The sequence below is a fragment of the Eptatretus burgeri genome, chromosome 5 (genome assembly GCF_056783735.1).
Source record: "Eptatretus burgeri isolate ZD-2024b chromosome 5, Ebu_testis_v1, whole genome shotgun sequence".
NCBI lineage: Eukaryota > Metazoa > Chordata > Myxini > Myxiniformes > Myxinidae > Eptatretus > Eptatretus burgeri.
The window spans coordinates 82344998-82367071 of NC_140965.1; the positions used below are offsets into that span (position 1 = coordinate 82344998).

General features: G+C 43.5%; 2 protein-coding genes across 3 annotated transcripts in view; one reads left to right on the forward strand and one right to left on the reverse strand.

Annotated features, from left to right (window-relative positions):
- Positions 1-18875, reverse strand: part of LOC147026833 (G protein-signaling modulator 2-like) — a 109012-nt gene extending 90137 nt beyond the window's left edge. The window contains exons 1-3 of the mRNA XM_085882670.1: positions 18842-18875; positions 9105-9178; positions 531-752 (exon numbers count right to left, since the gene is read on the reverse strand). Coding sequence (XP_085738796.1) covers positions 531-697 — 167 coding nt within the window. The 5' untranslated portion in view covers positions 698-752; positions 9105-9178; positions 18842-18875. The remainder of the gene's footprint in view (positions 1-530; positions 753-9104; positions 9179-18841) is intronic.
- Positions 18876-18967: 92 nt separating this feature from the next.
- Positions 18968-22074, forward strand: part of VPS16 (VPS16 core subunit of CORVET and HOPS complexes) — a 78056-nt gene continuing 74949 nt past the window's right edge. Inside the window, exon 1 of one of the 2 annotated variants that reach the window (XM_085882663.1) lies at positions 18968-19138. In XM_085882663.1, coding sequence (XP_085738789.1) covers positions 19089-19138 — 50 coding nt within the window. In that variant the 5' untranslated portion in view covers positions 18968-19088. Of the gene's footprint in view, positions 19139-21284; positions 21353-22074 lie in introns of those variants that run through there. The other variant, XM_085882662.1, reaches the window with a different exon arrangement.

The following is a 22074-nucleotide window of genomic DNA, read 5'->3' on the forward strand; positions in this document are numbered from 1 at the left end:
CCAAAAATCACTATAAGAATGATTCCCTCCATATGGTACCGACCAACCCTACTGGCTCATGGAGAACTATTAAGAGGTTTGACATGCAGAAGTAGTCGATTTCTTGAATCGATCATTTGTACCGTTTCCTGTTCGGGTTTTTAATGGAAGTCGGTGATATTAAAGGGGTTAGTGGGTAGCAGTGGGGACATTAATTGTCTGTGGAATTGTTCTCTCTGTGTAACCTTGATAGTTTGATTGGGTTTTTTGTTGCACCATGGCTATTGTTTTGCCATCATTTATCATTATGTGAACTTTGTGAGCCTTGTTTGACAGTGCAATTTTCCATTTTTTATGAACAATAAACATGATAATGACAATGATGATGATGATTATTATGATTACCCTTGCCAAGTAACTACTTCTACAGCACTGTCGTTCCATAACAGAGTATGGTACATCAGAATCAGAGAATGAATCCAAATATTTAATTCCACAATAACTGGTGTAATTAATATACAGTGTTCCACATTGATAAATGAACCACATACCGAGCTGGGGTGATGTCTTGCATGTGGCACTTGAGTGCTTCACCATTGTCTTGCCGATTGTAGTCGGTAACACCGAGCTGAGGGTAGGTGGCATAATACATACGGAGGTCATCTGTACCCTCACGGAGCACAGTCTCAAAGAGAGCTGCTCCTGTGTTCCATGCCATGGCCTGGCACAGTCTCTCACCTTCCAATGCCAGTTCGAGTCTCAATGCTTCCTTCCTGGGACCATGTGGATTCATATTCTGGTTAGATTCTCAATTATTATTCAAGTGTGACTTGAAGTGGTGTCTCACAGTTCTTTGAAATACATGAATTATTCAAATATTAATATTCAAATACTATTTGAATGGTTTTGATCTACTTCTTTATTCATAAAATAGCTATAGTTATCCGACATAAATATGACACATGTGAAAGACAAACACTTCCTCAAGAGAACGATTCAAGCAACTCAGTTGTTCTTCAGCCGAAGTTAAAAAAAAAAATATATATATATATATATATATTTATATTTATATATATGTATATATATGTATATATATATATATATATATATATATATATATATATATATATATATATATATAGATATTGTATATATACATACATGAGTTCCGTGACAAGTTAGGAACGTATACGTAGTAGGAGGCATAATGGAAGTGAAAATACCAAAGTGTATGGAAAACCCACTCAGACCGATCGTTATCTCGATTTGCAGCTTGCTACCCGATGTACCACAAAAGGTCAGCACAATTATGAAAACGGCAAGAGACATACTGTCAACAATAGAGGGTATGAGGGATGACATCAAACACCTCAGATGGGTCTTGTAGGCCAATGGGTTTCCTGACCATCTCTGCTCGACAGTCAAAATGGTCTTGGCAGCCACAAAGAACCGGGACATCCTGCAGGAATAACCAACAGGTTTGTGCGTGCTACCTTTTGTGCCAGGTTTGTCACAAATGATTGGCAAGATATTGAGATCGGGAAGAGTGAAGGTGAATTTTCAACCTGTACGTACTCTCAGACGGGCATTGACCAATGTCATGGACTGGATAACCAAGAGTGACTATGCAGGTATAGTCTACATGGTTCCATGTGTCTGCCATTTTGAGCACATAAGAGCGACTGTAAGGACTTTGAGCCAATAACTCAAAAGAACACTGAAAGGCTTTTGAATGCAACCACCCAGAAAGGTCTACTATTGCCAAGCATGGGTTAAGTAAGGACTGACTATAATCCCCTATGGGACAATGTTAATATTTTGGCTGCAACCCCAAACCATGTCAGGAGGTGAATGTTAGAGGTAGTCACTAACTGTTAATACTGCTCAGGTTTCTCAGTGAAGCAAATCAATGGATAGGTAATTGTACGCTGACAGAATTGACTGAATACAGTAGAAACCTCTTAATTGTCGGCCTTTTTAACCGCGAAATCGGCTAATCCGAAATAGTAGTAGTATTTTTAAACATGAAATAGTAGTATTTTTTGGGTGGAATGTGGGTCTTTGATCTCAACTGCGGTCTGAACCGTTGTACAAGTGTGAATGCGCAGATGTTGGTGTAAAACACACAATGGCTTGTCAAATCATTGACATATGTTAGCGAACCGACAACACCTGCTATAATCCGCGGTTTAAGCCCTTAATCCGGCGTTTAACCCAAATCCATCTCAATCATAACCTTAGACGACTTACTACAGACCACACATTGATTATCCATGATTCTATGACCCTTCTACAGCTTTCTACAGCCTTTTCAAACATCGAAGCTAGCTTCTTCTTTATCTCCCTCCGACATTGCTGTGATGTCATCGGTCAACATGCCGGGGGGGGGGGGGGGAGGGAAGAGGAAGCACACACACATCCCGAACTGTTTCCGAAAAACTTTTGTTAGTGGACAGGATTGTTTCTGGGAAGGAGAGTAAAGCTAAGAAATCCAGGGAAACTGGGGTACAAGAGAGTACCTTGAGAGGATGGGTGAAGGAGGAGGCCAACCTTCGCTCCTTCGTGCAGGACCTTGATGAGGAGAGCGGGCTGAGCTGCAAGAGAGCCAGGAAGGCTCAGGATCCAGCGTATTTTTATATTTTTTATTTTATTAATATTATTCGCAGTTTTCTTAATATTATTGACGGATCCGCAGATCGTCTAAACCGCAGATTTTTATTTTATGGACCCCAACGGCCGCGATTTAAAAGAGTTTTACTGTAGTTTGTGGTTATATTATGTTTAACTTCCGGTAGATGGGGAACCAAAGACTCTGAGCCTATATACCACCAAGTGTGCACAACAAAAAATCCACAGAACTCGAAATTGCGTGAATATCGATATTTGTAAACCTCCGTATACACTGTGCGGACCAAAGAGCTCTTAAACGAGGTATCATCCACCATTCTATGTGCTGTTGTTACGACGTTTACCCCGTTCAGACACAATCATGTAAGTTGCATTAATATTGTAGCATTGACGACTCAACTAACGTCGAGCTCGTCGCGGTGGGAGGTTAAAGTCCCGCGATGTCCCAAGAGGCTCAACTCTTGAGATCTTCCGAATTAATGACGGACAATGCATGTGCGAGTCATGAGGAGAGACATGAGAAGCTTAGCTCTGGTAAACCCAATGGGTTTATTTCCCATACCACAAACAATAAAAAGAAGCAGTGATGATGTCATCATGAGGATACGACGGTCGGTTGGGAGGAAGGGGATGCAATTGAGAAATAAATCTAAAAAAGTCTGAAGAGGACAATGGTTCACGAGCGGTATTTGATGATGTAGATAGTTTCAGAAGTCAAGGATGAGACAATGTGATAATTTTTGACCAAGTTATAATTAATTATAGTGGCCTTCCATCAACAGCTGCAAAATGTCAAAAACCCAGTTTCGTTTCAGAACTTTCAAAATTTGACCTTTGCATAACCTTTAAGGGTCAAAAAACAATGTTGTGGACATTAAAATAAGGAAACAGGATATGTGCTATAGCTTATTGGAGTTAGTTCGTCGAAGAAGGTCGAAAACCCAGTTTGATTCCCACAACTTTGAAAATTTTACCTTTGTGGCCTTTAAAGGTCAAAGGTCAAGGATTATGACCTTTGGTGCAAAACTTCTTCTGGAACATTCCAGGAACAATATAACACCATATAGGCTATATGGCATTTCGCACCCCTCGGATTATCCATACTTTGATGAAATCAGCGTAAAAACAAATTTGAAGGGGGCGCCACGGGCAAGGTGTTCGAGATAGAGCAAAATGGTTTCAAGACTTTAGGTGGGGAATGACCTCAAGATTATGCATAAAAAAATATTGTCATCCTAGCTCTCAAAGTTTGGGCGGTCGTATGATTTTTATGTCAAAATTCGCAATTTTCTCAGTTTTTGACCTTCTTACCTTGACCTCGGGATGAAAATGAAAAATCAGACAATGACAAGTTTTAGATAATTCATTTTGCTATTCAAATACCGAAGAACCCATTCCATTCAGTCAATTCCCTTGGAGAAGATAGATTTTAATCTGACTCAGGTCAGGTATGGGAGCATGTGCCAGAACAGCGCGTCGCTGCGTACACTTTCCGCCGGTACTCCAGGGGCCTCCGTCTGGCCATCCCCCAGGCAGATGCCAGGCCCATCCCCATCTCCTTGAGATGATGGTCAACCTACTGCAACCATGAGGCACGTGGTCGACCCACTGGCCTCCTCCACTCATGAGACTCCCTCGCTGAGAGAATCTGGTGAGCAGGATCAGCGTCAGGAAAACGAGCCACATGTCCATACAGCCACAACTGACGCTCACGGACTATGCAGGTAACAAATCTCATCCGAGTCTCTCTCAGCAACCGCTCGTTGGACACAAAATCCGACTAGCGATAGCCAAGGATTCTCCGAAGAGACCTGGCACCAAAGGAATTAAGTCTCCGTCTCAGATCCTTGGTCAGAGTCCAAGTCTCGCACCCATAGAGCAAGACTGGAAGTACCAAGGACCTGAAGACTCAGACTTTCGTCCTCCCGTACAGGTACCGGCAGCGCCACACCCCATGATCCAGTGAATCCATGACTCCCCAGGCCCGACCCAGACGTCTATTGACCTCTGACTCGCAGCCAGCAGAGACATGAATATCACTGCCAAGGTAAGTGAATCTCTCCACGACCTCAACATCCTCACCACAAACAGACACAGACAGGACAGCAGCATCCAAGATGTCACCGAAAGCCTGGATCTTAGCTTTTATCCAAGAAACCCGTAATCCCAGCGGCTCCGACTCCTCATTCAGCACCTCGAGGGCCCCCAAAAGGATGTCTAAAGTCTCCGCAAATATGACTGCATCATCTGCAAAATCAAGATCCGAGATCTTGACATTCCCAAACGATGCACCGCAACTTGATCTCTCCGACATCCTCCCTAAAATCCAGTCCATACAAGTGCTGAAAAGTGTGGGGGCAAGTACACATCCCTGACGAACTCCAGTAACAACTGGAAATAAGTCAGAGGTGGTACTACCACACTTCACAGCACTCTCAGTACCAGAGTAGAGTTCAGACATCAGATCGATCAGTTTTGGTGGCACCCCACGAAGACCAATAATCCTCCAGAGGACATCCCGATTCACTGAATCGAACGCTTTACAGAGATCAACATAGGCTGCAAGCAGCCCCTGCCGAAACTCTCGTCTGCGTTCGGTGAGGACACGAAGGGCAAGGATACGGTCAATCGTTGAGCTCTTTGGTGTAAAGCCTGACTGCTCTGGACGCTGGTGCTCAAGCAGATGGTGGCGAACCCTATCAAGAATTATCCGAGCAAAGACCTTGCCCGGCACTGAGAGCAGCGTCACCCCTCGGTAGTTGTTGCAGTCTTGGCGATCACCCTTCCCTTTCCAGAGAGGGACAACAAGGCCCCTCTTCCAGTCAGTTGGGATGATGCCTGTGTTCCAGGCAGAGCACAAAACTGCATGCAACGACACGAGTGCAGCATTTCCACCAGCCTTGAGAAGTTCGGCATGGATGCCACAGATCCCTGGAGCTTTGCCCCGTGTCAACTGGTTCACCGCAGCCCGTGTTTCCACAAGCGAAGGTGATGATGTAGATAGTTTTTTAATCCATACTTTGATGAAATCAGCGTAAAAACAACCTTGAAGGGGGCGCCACGGGCAAGGTGTTCGAGATAGAGCAAAATGGTTTCAAGACTTTAGGTGGGGAATGACCTCAAGATTATGCATAAAAAATATTGTCATCCTAGCTCTCAAAGTTTGGGCGGTCGTATGATTTTTATGTCAAAATTCGCAATTTTCTCAGTTTTTGACCTTCTGACCTTGACCTCGGGTTGAAAATGAAAAATCAGACAATGACAAGTTTTAGATAATTCATTTTGCTATTCAAATACTGAAGAACCCATTCCATTCAGTCAATTCCCTTGGAGAAGATAGATTTTTAATCCGACTACCCCCTAAAAATGGCTATTTTTGGGCGTGTCTCCACCCACAATGAGCATTGCCACGCCCTCATCCAGGAAAACACAACTCGACATTGATATCGAACACATAACCAAGTTTCATCAAGATCGGATCAAAGTGCACGGAGTTATGCTCTGGACAGACACACACACACAGACACACAGACATAACGAATATAGTAGTCACTCTGGCTGGCGCTCGTGAACCAATAAACTAAGCCACCTAACTCCAGACTGAGTCACAGACGGGGGGGGTGGGGGGGGAAGGGAACAAAAACCGCAGGACTCAGCTCTGGTGGCAGCAGGGATGAGCAGGTGATGAAGAGGGACGAGGAGGACGATGGGCAGGATAATGAGGAGACGAAGACACACAGGCAGGTTGACGAATGGGCTCTGGGTGACGATGAGGAGATGAAGCAGCAGGCAGACAAAATTGGCACAGGGCGACAAAAACATGCAGGCAGGATGACCTCTTTAAAACTCTCCTCAGAGACAATTCTCCCTCAGACCAACCCCATTCTCCTCAGACTCGCACACAAAACTCCCAGCCGCATTCTCCTCAGACCAACTTTCGTCCCCGACTTCCAACTGCCCCATTAGCTCCTCCCTCTTCTCCCGGCATAACGCTCCACCTCTCCAAGGTGAGACATAACTCCGCCCCCTGGGAGGCGTCAAACACTCCTCCCCTCGCTCCTGTGCCGAGTCTCCTGGCGCCCCCCAGTTGAGGTTGACCTTGAGGTTATACGCACAATTTCCTTAACCATAACTGCTAACTAACTATTATCATGCAAGACCCCCTGTATGGCGCACATGCAAACAAGATAATTATAAAGTTAACATTTCCCTACTTATGCATCAAGATGGCTAATTACTCATACATGGACCATGCTACTCTATACATTCCTATCTGCTCTATGGGAATATCTAATGCCCCCCTCCCCCAAGAACCTAAAAAAATATCGTAAATGTCAAAAGTATTGACCCCCCCTCCAAAGTTTTCACATTTTGATGTCACCTGAGCTTATTTCATGATGCTTTCAAATCAAACTTAACATATAGAGTCTTCACAAACTACTCCAAAGTGATAAAGCAAAAAAAAAAAAAAATGCAGATAAAATGTGAATAAGTTCGATTATCAGATGAAATCAGATGATTGTCAGTTGCATAAGTAATCAAACCCTTTGCTTAATTAAACCTAAATCACTTGAGGAGCAAATTATTTATTTGAAACATTGCAAAATAAGTGTAAGAGATTTCACCTGTATGTAATCAGTGGTTTAACTTAAAAAATTAAGCTCCCACACTTTTAAAGAAGTTTTAAGGTTCAACTTACTTGGTCAACCAACAAGACAAACATGAAGATCAAGGAGCCTTCCAAAGAAGTCCAACATAAAGTGGTGGAGAAGCAAAATTTCAGGAGAGGGTTACAATAACATTTCAAAGTCACTCACTATCCCTTTTCATTCGGTTGCAGCAGATTGATTGGCATCTCAAGGAGATTGGGATAGGCCAGCCATCTGTCTGGGGGATGGTCAGACAGATGCCCCTGGAGTACCGATGGAAAGTGGAAGCAGCGACACACTGCTCTGGTGCATGCTCCCATACCTAACCCTTACCTCATTATCCATTTGAGTACAGTGAAATCCATCATTAAGAAGTGAAAGAGATATAATACCACCTAGACTCCACCCAGACCAGATCACCTATCCAAACTCAGCAGCCGGACAAGCAGGAAACTGGTTTGGGATGTCACTGTAAATCCAACAATGACTGAAAGATCTGCAAGGCTCTTTGTCAGAGATAGGGGTCAGTGTTCATCAACGAATAATATCGCATTCCCTTCACAAAGCTGGCTTCCATGGACAGGTGGCAAGAAAGAAGCCATTACTGAAAAAGACGCATCTAAAAGCTCATGTGGAGTTTGCAAATGCATCTTAATGATATTGCAGGGAATGTGGAAAAAAGTTTTGTGGTCAGAGGAGACAAAAATTGAACTCTTTGGTCGAAATTCAGTGTTACGTCTGGTGAAAGCTTAACACTGCAAATCAGTCCATCAACACCATCCCTACTGTCAACCATGGTGGTGGCAGCATCATGTTATAGGGCTGCTTTTCATAAGCATGGACTGATAAGTTTGTCACGACGAAAGGGACAATGGATGATGCAAAGCACAGGAGAATCATTGATGTAAACCTGCTTGAGTTAGCCATGAATCTGAGACAGGGTAGGAGATTCACATTTCAGCAGGACAATGATCTGAAGCACAAAGCTAAAGCCACACTGGAGTGGCTGAATAACAAGAAAATAAATGTTCTTGAGTAGCCCAGTCAAAGTCCTGACTTGAACCCAATTGAACATTTATGGCGAGACTTGAAGATTGCAGTCCATTGATGATCCCCATCAAACCTGGCAGAACTAGAGCAATTTTCACGTGAAGAATTGGGAAATATTTCACCATCTCACTGTGCCAAGCTGGCAGACACCTACCCCAAAAAGACTCATAGCATTCATTGCTGAAAAAGGTGCTTCCACCAAGTGCTGACCTGACCGGCTGAATATTTTCCAACCAGTGAATTTTGTTTCGTACATGTTTTTTTGCAGGTATTCCTGACATGTAACCTCCTTCAACTATAAAAGTGTTTAGTTTGCCCTCTTCAATTATGAATAAAAAAGTTCATTTGAAAAAAATTGTTTCAACAACTCGTAATTCATCTAAATGCGGCATTATCAGAAGGGGTGAAAACTTTTGCAGGCCGTTGTAGATCTAGAATCTTGCAACTCTAGAGTTCTTTGCACAGCTATTTCAAATATGAACATGCATCACAAGCAAGATTCAGTAAGCTGCTTGCTGCATTTGAAGATAGTTTGACTGAAGTACACTTGCTTTTATATGAGTCAGTGCTTTCTATTTTCACTTGCATCAACCTACTTCTGCAGTGAGAGGATCCCAGTACCTGCTCACAATTAGTGAGTACAATTAGTGTACACAAGTGTAATTGTAGTGTAATTAGTACAACACAAGTACAATTAGTGTCTTCTTCAAAAAGCTGCTTCGTAAGTTTGTTGCATTGGATGCCATCAAGCAGGTAGATTATATTACAAAGGAGGACATTGATATTACTATAACCCACCGAGATGAGTCCAAACTCCAGTTGTAACATAGACAAAGCAGAGGCTGAAGAAATCTTCTTGATGGCAGTGACAACTGAAAGGAAGTTATAAAAAGGATTTAGAGAATTTTACGTGAAAGCTGCTTCTCAGGCCTTAGAGAAATTTTCCTTTGATCTAAATAGTGTCCTCATCAGTCATCAGTCAACCACACAAGATATTTTAATCTTGAAAGGAATGAAGAGTGTACATTTGACTCGGTGGAATTTTTCTGTGCAAAGTACTCAGACTTACTTCAGCTTACACCTGCACAGATGGATAACTTGCAAGACAAGTTTGTGGACTACCAACTTCTTGAGAAGCATAATATTCCTGATGCATTCTGGGAAAAGTGATAAGGTATGATGAAGGGGTACAGATGAGGAGGAGAAACTATCACAGAATGGACATCAAAATTTCGTATGCAGCCTGTGGCTGTTGGTTTGTATCATTGCTGGGAGCACTGCTATGCCGCTGATGCAATGCCCCCTGCTGTTTATGGCAGGAATCTGGAAATTATTCAGGGTGCCAGCGAATACTCGCTTACTCTTTGCGCAGGACACCATGGGATATTTAACGTCCACCAACGAATGCTGGCAGATGGGGTGCCCAGTTTGATGTCCATCAGAGGGATGGCACACACATTGATGAATCACCCTGCTTGTGAAACACTGGGATGACAGTTTATCGCTGGGTCGGGATTCAAACCCAGACAAGACAGCTTAGAATGCTGGAGAGGAGAGAGTTTCCAGGCTCATCCAATACAATAAGATACCAACCTGGTGATGTCTTCATGTAAATAGTGCGCCGTCATCCATTAAACAAGGAAAACTGCCTCAAAAGGTTTTGTGTGTTGTTTGGGAACCGCCAAAGGAACTGTTCAAATTTAGCAAAGAAGGCAACGAAGCAGTATAATAAGATTCACAATTATATATTGTGAACTGTGGTGTCTGTCTGTGCATTTGGTTGTCTACAGTTTACGGCAGCCTCTTCCCACGCTGTTTGAAAAGCTGCGTACGCAGGCAAAGCTCAACATTCGCTTTTGAAATGATGGGAGAACCGGCATGAATAATGGTGGTGCCAAATTTTATTTCACAATCAGGATATTTTACACTCTTTTTAGACAAATCCAACCTCTGCCGCCCAATGTTGCACCACCATTTTGCAGTGGGCGGTATCAGTATCTCAGAACTTTGGCTCTGAGTGCAACCAAGAGTGCAACCCAAATAACCTTTTTAAAGCCCATTAAATAATTTAAATTTATCGATTAACTTAAACTTTTCCCGTCACTAGGGACAAGTACTTTTGCTCTCAATTATAATTCTTCATTGGTGGACAATATCTTTTTTTTTAATTAAAAAAAAATCAAATCCAACCCTTAAAAGTTTCACATCATTAATCTTCTATATAAAGCTCAACTTGGGTTTGTTACTCGCAAAATCGAAGATTTTTCAAGTATATTGGTGAGTTGATTTTGTTATTCTGTCTGTCTGTCTGTCTGTCTGTCTGTTTCTCGCCTACAGGTCACAATTCTAAACCAATCATCATGAAACTTCACCAATTTGTAGAGGTAGTCTCAACTGAAAAGCCTATTGATTTTGAGGTCAAAGGTCATTTTGAGGTCAAATTTCTAAAATCGTCATTTTTCATCTGATTGGCTTGAAAATTAAACAGCAATTGCAAAGTACTTTATTGAATTTGTAAACCAACTATTTTTGAGATCAAACGGTCAAAGGTCAACTCAAGGTGAAACTTCTAAAATCATCAATTTTCAACTGAAAAATCGTCGATTTACATCCTATTAACTTGAATTTGAAGAGGATTTGCATATTGCATCACTGAATTGGGAAAGTAACTATTTTTGAGGTCAAAAAGTAAAAGGTCATCTCAAGATCAAACTTCTAAAATCATCAAATTTTATCTGAAAAATCGTCAATTTTCATCTGATAAACCTGAAAATTAAGCAGAAATTGCATAGAACATCACTGAATTTGGAAACCAGCTATTTGTGAGGTCAAAAGGTCAAAGGTGAACTCAAGGTCAAACTTCTAAAATCATCAATTTCAATCTGAAAAATAATCAATTTTCACCCGATTGACCTGAGCTTTAATTAGGATTGTAAATTTTAATCTTAATAAAATGGACAATTTGATGATTCCATGGCAACCTTTGGAGAGGGGTGGATGTTGCAAGTATCGTATGCTGCACGATATCTTTTTCTTGTTTTTCTGTCTGTCTATTTGTCTGTTTATTGCCTACAGGTCATAAATTTTAACCGATCTTCATGAAACTTCACTGCATGGTAGAATTTGTCACAAGGAAGAAGCTTATTGGTTTTGAGGTCAAAAAGTCAACATCGGCCAAAGGTCAACAACTTAGGAGAGATTTCTAAAATCCTCAATATTCATCCGATTGACTTGAAATTGGAAGAGGATTTATATTTCGGGTTACTGAAATCAACTAGCCAATTCTTTTGAGGTCAACACAGACCAAAAGGTCAACATAGGCCCAAGGTCAACAACTAAGGTAGTATTTCTAAAATCCTCAATTTTCATACCATTGACTTGAAATTTGAAGAGGATTTGCACATCAGGTCACTGAATTCAACTATCAATTATTTTTGAGGTCAAATTTGTTTTATGGATTTTGCACGTATCCTGCTCTGCATGATGTCTTCTTCTTGTTTATTTGTTTGTTTATACAGTCTATATGCTTCAAAAACTAAAACATGACAACCAAATCCTACCAAATTTGTCATGTTGCCAAAGAGTACCTGAGGTATGGGTTCTGTCTGGGTAGCATATCTGGGGGAGGGGATTTCAAGGTGGGGGGAATACCTCAATTCTCTCTCTGTAAATTTGTATCATATTGTGCCACCGGTGGTATCCAGTATTACAAATCATCTTCTCATATTAAGAAAGTTTCACCAACTCAATAATATGCATTATGGTGATGTGGTAATCTGAGTGGGAATAATTAAAATTTTTCAAAATGTTTCATTTCACTCATTTTAAGCAAAGGTTCAAACCAAACAAAAGCAAACAACACTGAGCTTCACATTGAAACGGAAGTGATTTTTTTTTCTCACGCCATATTTAAGCAACATGGATGGTTGATGAACGTGATGTTAGCTGACTTCTAAACAGATGGAAGATGACCTCAGCCAAATGATAAGGGGAATAACACAGAATGTTTGTGAAGTACAACGTCTTTTCATTATATCTGTCAGCAAAGTGATGGGTACTTTTGCTAGTCAATACTGTTGGACCCCGCTGTGATGTATTGCTATGTTGCGTCTGCGCATGCGTGGACAGGCCTGGTGTGCTATGGTCGGATTAAAAGCTTGTTGGACAATGGCGGTGTTCTGGAAACCCGTGCTTCTCTTTGCCTCTTGACACACGTTTCGGTTCTGGGAGAACTGAACACTGCTACTCGCGGACCCCGCATATTCGCAGGTCATAAAGTGTGACCTGCTTCTACATTCGCATTTTGTGTACCTCCATTTGGGGTTTTTTTACACTTCAGGACTGGTCTCCTATGTCCACCTAGGAAATTGGATATTGAAAATCAGCCAACATCACAGCATCACATAAAAAAGTACAAAAACGGATCCCCTTAACCACAGCCCAATTAGCTTCTCGTACTTCCATTCATCAGCAAGGTTCTGGAATGCATCATCACAGTTGACATAAAATCATTCCTTTTCTCCAACAGCCTCATCTCAGATCATCAATTCGGATTCAGACCTGGTCATTCCACCTTGGACATGCTGCTTCTGCTCTCCCACCAATGATGGAGGTCCTCAACATCAGACATGAGATCAGGGCATCTATCTGGACACATCTTGAGCTTTTGATACAGTCTGGGATCCTGCCTTGCTCTCCAAACTGTCTCCCTATGGAATCAAAGACCAACCGCATTCTTGGATTACTGACTTCCTCCACTCTCGTAGTCAATGTGTGACTTTCAAGGTTTCCCTTTCATGTCCTCTCCTTGTCAAGGCTGGAATACCCAAAGGCAGTGTTCTCGGCCGCATATTATTCCTAATCTTCATCAATGATCTCATTGATTCTTTGACAAAATCCTCTTTACCTCTTTGCTGACGACTACATTCTCTACCGTGACATGTCTCTCCTCAGACCTTGACAAAATCACAACTGGTCAAACACAATTTTGCTCATGTATCCATATTGTCCACCCTTTGTAACTGCAAAGGGTTCCCCCTTGCCCCTCATCACTACGTGCATCCCTTGTTTGTGCATCTCTGTCTACTTTCTCCCTCTGCCCTGCTGTTTGGTGTTTCCACTTTCTCCTGATGTTCCCTTTGTTATGTTGTATCCTGATTTGTTCCGTGTAATCACTCTTCCACGAGCCGAGACCACAGAAAAATAAATAAATAAAAATAAAAAACTAATGTCACCCACAGGGTGACCCGTATCTTGCCAAAAGGTGACCACATGTGACTTCTTTAAGGTCACACTGAGGTGAACAGAGCTGCTATCCACCAGGAGCGACTCCTTGAGGAATATCTGCCTACGAGAGAATATCTGCCATAATATCTGCCAATGAGAATCGTTCTACAGAGTAACCATGAAAAATATGCGTTTGCCTATTTGACATATCTAGAATATCTAGAATATCTAGAAAGCACTCATCGAGGTGTTCAATTTGAGGTACTACACGATATGGTTTCTAAAACTTGAAAATTTGACCTTGGGGTCAAATATGTTTGACCTCAGGCGCTAATCATGAAGGTCAAGGCCAATCGCCACCAAAAATTAATCAGCTGAGCGCCAGACCATGACCTATATTCCCATGAAGTTTGAAGACGATCCGATCAAAATTACTCAAAAAATAAGGGTTTCGTCGACTCCCCTGATTTGCGACAAAGTGACCTTGACCTTTGACCTTGACCTTCAAAATTTTGTGCACTGAAAGGGACCTCTATAGGCCTCTGGTATGCGAAGTTACAAAAATTTCCAATGATAACTGTGCTCTGCAGAATTTTTTATACGTGATTACAGCCAAACAAACAAACAAACAAACAAACAAAAAAACATACAGGCTGACTAACATATCTTGCAAAAACTACGTTTTGGCAAGATAATAAATAATAAAATAAACCAATGCCCTGACATTGGCGGCATTTTTCAGGAAGATATCCTTCGTGAATCGCGGGGTCCGACAGGACTATACAAACACGTACTGTATGTGTGTGAGTGTGTGTGCTTCCTTGGTTCTTTATTATTAAGCCTGATAGATTGTTCATGGATAACTCTTATAAATACTTAGCTCGTCTTGCAAATATAAAGGATTTTTTTTACCTCGTGGGGTCTTCCACCCCACGGGGTCTAAGCGCCACTCGCGTTCTCTCTTTTCTTGTGTTGGGGAGAGTGGGGCAAGATGGTCCCTTTTTTGGTTTTGTCCGTTTTGCCGTCAGATGATTTGCCAGCCAAACACCATTCAATTGCCATTCGTTAGTCCATCTATCATCCCAAGTTACTTCACAATTTCGAGAATATTAGAGATCGTTGAATGTCTATAAAAGGCAATTCAAAATGTGTGGTCGAAATGTTCAACTTTCCCCACCCCTGGGGCAAGTCGATCATCACTATGGGGAAAGATGATCACGGTCCTAAGGAAACATGAGGTCAGTCTAAATAAGCGATGTGTTAGAATTTTCATGAACGGAAAATAATTCGATATATATATATATATATATATATATATATATATATATATATATATATATATATATATATATATATATATATATATATATATATATATATATATATATATATCCATCGAGGATACCAACATAATATTTCCAAAACATTGTCCCATACACAACTGGATACGAACATCCATTTTCATGTCATTTATCTTTGTGTTCCAGTCTTAATGTCTAAATTCGCAACTCCCACTGACTGAGATCAACTTTGGATACCAGTTGCTTTTATTTTCTCTGGCTTCTCTTTAAAAATTCGGGTGGAAGTAATTTTTTAATGATGTCCTCCTTGGAAAAAGTCCCACAATTTGTCTTGTCCACGATGAACGTAGGTCGATCGAAGTTCATATGAGAAGGTACTTTGCGGAGAGGGACTCCCTCATATCCATCGTCATCGATTGCCTCTACACGCGCTATGTACAGAATTGATCGCACTTTTTTCCCATCTATTTTTGTAATTACAAAGTCTCCTTCAATAACATCATTATTGTCATCTGGCTCTGAATCTTCGTCTCGAAGCTGGAAATCACCAGCATCAGCATCATCCGATGATTCGCTGTCTAACTGTAGGCCTACACGTTTTCGTGATTTCGTTTCCTTGAACAGCTTTTTAGGTTTCGTCTGGGCAGATTTGGCGGCTCTACGGGCCTTGACATCGCTCTTTTTCTGCTCTAGTTGTTTTCTGGCTTCCGTCTCGGCGGCGATTGCATTTCTCACGGGTGAAACAGGACAAGATGATCGTGGTGTGGGGCAAGATGATCACGTGATCAACTTGCCCCACAACCAAGTGCTCATCCTGCCCCACCGCCGCCATTCTTACAAAATCGTCTGGCATTCATAAATTATAGCAATGAGCTAGGCAAAGCATACACACAACAATATTGGCATATAAGCTACGTATCTACCTATATACAGATACCATTCCTACTACACTTATTCAGAGAGATAATACGTACTCACCGATGATTCAAAAATTTCCTTTTTCAGGAGAAAAATGATGTTTTTCTTATAAAACGAACGCAGCGTTTTTTCTCGTCATGCGCCTTCCACGGTGGAATTGTAGTTAATCGATCTATCGTTGAGTGGCTCCACTGTCCAATGCGAGCTTTATTGGAGTCGTGAGAGGGGGGTGATCATCATGCCCCAGGGATCATCTTGCCCCACTCTTTCTTCCAGTTCATTTGAACGTCTATTTCTCCATCATTCGTGAACATAATTCGATGAAAATTAACAGGTATATTCGAGACACATCTGCGCAGGCAATAACTGAGCCCAAAGTTTCGATCCCGGCCCTTCAGGCCGAGGAATGGCCCATTTTGGCCCATTTTCATAAATTTGTTATTTCTCGGTTATTAGTGAACGGAACCGAACCAAACTTGACAGGTATATTCGAGAGACCATTCCCCAGGCTGATTTCGCTGATTTCGCTGTTTTTACGCTGATTTCATCAAAGTATGGATTAAAAAACTATCTACATCATCACCTTCGCTTGTGGAAACACGGGCTGCGGTGAACCAGTTGAAACGGGGCAAAGCTCCAGGGATCTGTGGCATCCATGCCGAACTTCTGAAGGCTGGTGGAAATGCTGCACTCGTGTCATTGCATGCAGTTTTGTGCTCTGCTTGGAACACAGGCATCATCCCAACTGACTGGAAGAGGGGCCTTGTTGTCCCTCTCTGGAAAGGGAAGGGTGATCGCCAAGACTGCAACAACTACCGAGGGGTGACGCTGCTCTCAGTGCCGGGCAAAGTCTTTGCTCGGATAATTCTTGATAGGGTTCGCCACCATCTGCTTGAGCACCAGCGTCCACAGCAGTCAGGCTTTACACCAAAGAGGTCAACGATTGACCGTATCCTTGCCCTTCGTGTCCTCACCGAACGCAGATGAGAGTTTCGGCAGGGGCTGCTTGCAGCCTATGTTGATCTCTGTAAAGCATTCGATTCAGTGAATCGGCATGTCCTCTGGAGGATTCTTGGTCTTCGTGGGGTGCCACCAAAACTGATCGATCTGATGTCTGAACTCTACTCTGGTACTGAGAGTGCTGTGAAGTGTGGTGGTGCCATCTCTGACTTATTTCCAGTTGGTACTGGAGTTCGTCAGGGATGTGTACTGGCCCCCACACTTTTCAGCACTTGTATGGACTGGATTTTAGGGAGGATGTCAGAGAGATCAAGTTGCGGTGCATCGTTTGGGAATGTCAAGATCTCGGACCTTGATTTTGCAGATGATGCAGTCATCTTTGCGGAGACTTTAGACATCCTTTTGGGGGCCCTCGAGGTGCTGAATGAGGAGTCAGAGCCACTGGGATTACGGGTTTCTTGGGTCAAAACTAAGATCCAGGCTTTCGGTGACATCTTGGATGTTGCTGTCCTGTCTGTGTCTGTTTGTGGTGAGGATGTTGAGGTCGTGGAGAGATTCACTTACCTTGGCAGTGATATTCATGTCTGCTGGCTGCGAGTCAGAGGTCAATAGACGTCTGGGTCGGGCCTGGGGAGTCATGGATTCACTGGATCATGGGGTGTGGCGCTGCCGGTACCTGTGCGGGAGGATGAAAGTCCGAGTCTTCAGGTCCTTGGTACTTCCAGTCTTGCTCTATGGATGCGAGACTTGGACTCTGACCAAGGATCTGAGACGGAGACTTTATTCCTTTGGTACCAGGTCTCTTCGGAGAATCCTTGGCTATCGCTGGTCGGATTTTGTGTCCAACGAGCGGTTGCTGAGAGAGACTCGGATGAGATTTGTTACCTGTATAGTCCGTGAGCGTCAGTTGGGGCTGTATGGACTTGTGGCTCGTTTTCCTGACGCTGATCCTGCTCACCAGATTCTCTCAGCGAGGGAGTCTCATCAGTGAAGGAGGCCAGTGGGCCGACCACGTGCCTCGTGGTTGCAGCAGGTTGACCATCATCTCAAGGAGATGGGGATGGGCCTGGCATCTGCCTGGGGGATGGCCAGACGGAGGCCCCTGGAGTACCAGCGGAAAGTGGACGCAGCGACGCGCTGTTCTGGCACATGCTCCCATACCTGACCATATTCTAGAGTCCATTCCCCAGGCAGTAACTGGGCACAGCGTGCGATTCCCGCCCTTTGGGCCGAGAAATGGTCCTTTCGGCCCATTTTCTTAAAATTGTTATTTCCTGGTTATTCGTGAACGGAACCGAACCAAACTTGACAGGTATATTCTAGAGACCATTCCCCAGGCAGTAACTCAGCCCGAAGTGAGATTCCGGCCATTTGGGCCGAGAAGCGGTCCTTTCGGCCCATTTTCTTAAAATTGTTATTGCTTGGTTATTCGTGAACGGAACCGAACCAACCTTGACAGGTATATTCGAGAGACCATTCCCCAGGCAGTAACTGAGCCCAAAGTGAGATTATGGCCCTTTGGGCCGAGAAACGGCCCTTTTGGCCCATTTTCCAAAAAATTATTATTTTTTTTAATGCGCTGGGCGATGCCCAACGCAAAATTAAGGCGCAAAAATGATGATATGAAAGTGGCCTCACTCTTGTGAGGTGTTCTGGTTTCTTTTTCTGATGCGATGAAAACGTTACCAAATTTTTAACCAATCCGTCGTCCGTGCTCTCGCTCACCTGAGAGTTGTACGAATGAACTCCCCACGCTGTATGTTCGCAATTCGAACTTGTTTTTAATCACATTTATTAAATGGCATAAATTTATATGAGGAAGGAAACAATAAATAAGTTTATTTTCATGAATCTGAGAAACCCCCCAAATAATGATCTTTGGTCTCCATTATTCTTGCGTCATCATGGAATATTTAATATATCATCTTCTGACAGGATTTCAACATTTTGTAGCGAAAACAACCGACTGGATCGGTGTAGTAATTGTAACTTATAAAGTAGTTCCTTAAAACACCTCAGAATACATCAGAGACCTTCATGCCTTCGGCAGGGCCTGAACACCGCCGATTTTAACTCGACTCACTTCGCTCGCCGAGGCACACTAGATCTGAAGGTATTTATTTATCTTACCTTGCCAAGTTGGGAAACCTGCTCTGCTGCTGCATTGTTTTTCCCCGGTGTGTGTCGAATCTGCCTGACGGAAGTTGCTCCTATCTCTCAGCACGGGGTGGTTCAACGACGTGATGAAACTGCTCAGTGAAACTCGCGCTTGTGTTTAACACGGTGCATGACGAGCATCATCGTCACCGATTGTGGGAAAACACAGGGAAGATGAACGAATGAACGAATAAACGAATAAACGAACGAGCGAACGAGCATGGCGTTGGTTACGGCAGACTGGAGTCCAATGGGAGATGCGTTTTACAGGTAACATCAGTCCGATGTTCTTTCGCGATCGCGTCGTGCTGGACCTGGTGACGTACGTTCCGCACAGCAAGCACGCGAATTGGGGCCTGTACCGTGTCCCGGCCTGTTCGGTGCACAGTATTCGGACCGTCCCAGCGGCACAGTGTGAGACAGAGTCAACTGTTATGTAATGTCATGAGGTGGATCCTCATGATGACGGTGGTCGTCAGGACCCTGGACCGACATCCCAAACGTTGTTTTACACTCGTTTTGTCTGTGTTTTGTAGTACGTATTTTATAGACGTACCTGAATGTATCCCACGTGTTCGGCATATTACACGTTCACGTGGTATTAATTGTGACGAGCACTCTTCTGTAGTTGTGTTTTGGTAGCTATCATTTATTGGAAGCACTGCTGTGCCGCTGATGCTGTGCCCCTCCACCAGTACACTGGCACTCGTTTCGCCGACCTCGGAAGGATGACGGGCTGAGAGTCGACCCCACCTGGTGTTAATTCAGCAGCCAACGGGGCTCGAACTCAGGACCCTAGGATCCCAAGCCAGCCATCCGAACCACGAAGCCAGCCAGCACCAGGCTTTGTGAAGAGCACTCTTCTGTAGTTGTGTTTGGTAGCTATCATTTCTTGGAAGCACTGCTGTGCCGCTGATGCTGTGCCCCTCCACCAGTACACTGGCACTCATTTCGCCGACCTCGGAAGGATGTATGAAGGATGAAGTCGACCTCACCTGGTGTTAATTCAGCAGCCAACGGGGCTCAAACTCAGGACCCTAGGATCCCAAACCAGCCACCCGAACCACGAAGCCAGCCAGCACCAGGCTTTGTGATGAGCACAGAAGACACAGACACTGATAATTATGATTGAGGTCTCAGGACACACTGTCTTTATTTTCTGTTTCTGCTCCGTAAGGGGGGGGGGCGTGGGGGGCATGCTCATGACAATCCAGCGCAATGCATTACATCTTCCCATTTTACAAGTTGTCGAAAAACAAACTTTTACCACAACAATACCCGAAGTTTAATAACGATCCGAGTGATGAATTTGTATTAAGATTTAAGATTAACATTAATAACACAAAACAGCTTGGGGTCATGCAGTACAATTCTATCTCCTCTACCCCCATCATCATGTCTTCCCAATATTTTATAAGTGTGCCTTTTGAGGTCATAATGAACGGATCGAAGAAATGGTCACGTGCCAATTTTACGAGTCGGCACGATGACGAGTCGGGACACTTCTTGTTGTAATGGGCTGTCGAGTTGGGATGGTGTCGTAGCGAGTTGTATTTTGACGACGTGATTGCTCGGCCAAATCGTGTGCGACATCGTCGTGTTGCGGACGGGGTGGGTGCGTGTGCTTTCGAGTAGGGGGTCAGTCTGGGAACATGGAGTGTGTGGTGTTTCCGCCCAGTTTTCACTGTATGTCGAGGTCATATCATAACAAATGCATTGAAGAGGCGAAGCTTGTGTCGAGGTTTTCGGAATACACCGATTAGCGGCTTGTGTTCGGTGTATATCCTTGTCGTCTGCCCGAAGATGGAGTCGTGCAATTTCCGACAGGTGAACAATATTGTGCATAACTCCTTTTCAATGGGCGCATAATTCCGCTCGGCTACATCCAGACTGCGCGATCAGTTTGCCGAAGCACAACACCAAATCCGTTATTCGACGCATCTATAGCAAGGGAGACAGGGATGTTCACATCGTAAAGTTTCAGCTCACCGGGGTGATGTGAGAAGACGCTTCAACTTGTCTCTCAATCTTTCCTGTCTATTATCAAATTGCCGAGCTATGTTCTTTTGTGTCAATTGTCTGAGCAGGGCTGCTCCCTCAGATAGATTTGGGATGAACTTCCACGAATTCATATGTGACCATGCCTCATAATGTTTCTATCTCAGTCTTACTCGTGGGGTATGGCATGCTAAGCACTGAGCTGACGTTTTCAAGGCTTGGCGATAAGCCCTTGCTCGAATTGACATGCCCAAGGTATTCCACTCTATCAGTACGCATGACTGATTTCTTCGTATTCAGTTTCAGTCCCGACATCCTGACCTGTGCGAGTAGCTTTATAACCCTCTCATCGTGTTGGGCCAGGGTCTCACCCCATACGAGGATGTCATCCCCGACATTTTGAACTCCTTCCAAGTTTCTAAACTCATCTAACATGGCATGCTGCCAAATCTCGCTCGCTGATGATATGCCGAATGGGAGAACAAGGTATGGGTACCTCCCGAATGGGGTGTTAAACGTCGTCAAACGTGAGCTCTCGTCTCTTAGTGGGAGCTGCCATTAGCCGCTCTTAGCGTCAAATTTCGAAAATACCTTTGCCCCCGGCATGCGGGCTGCAATTTCTTCGAATGTCAGCAAAGGAAAATGCTCTCTCTGTATCGTGGCATTAGGTCGTGCGGATCAAGGCACATTCTCACCTTTCTGTCTGCTTTGCTTACTATGGTCATCGAGTTAACCCATAGAGTTAACCCAGTCAGTGGGCTCGTTCACACATTTTCTGACCCCCCCCCCCCAAGTTTCCATGTGTTCAAGTTCAGCTTTGACTTTGTCTCGTAACGTGTATGGGATTCTGCTGAGTGGGTTTTGCTTGGGTTAAACTCCCTCACGAAGTGAAATATCATACTCGTGCTTCTTTAGGTGACCTAATGCTTGTAAAAGATCGTGATGCATCATCATTTCTGACTCAAATGAGTTATGACTCTGACCTGACGCATTCACCTCTTCGACAGTCCTCTCTCTCCTCAACAGGCCCACTTGCTCACAAGTTTGCTTACCTCGGATCGGTTTCACTTCACCTTGTACTAAACTGTGTGCATGTTTCCTTACCAAATGTATCACGAGCCTTTGTTTGTCCAATAGGTCTCATTTGGTGCCCTGAGTACGAGTTCAACATCACATTACTCTTGTCTACAACCAAAGCAGTCTTTTTA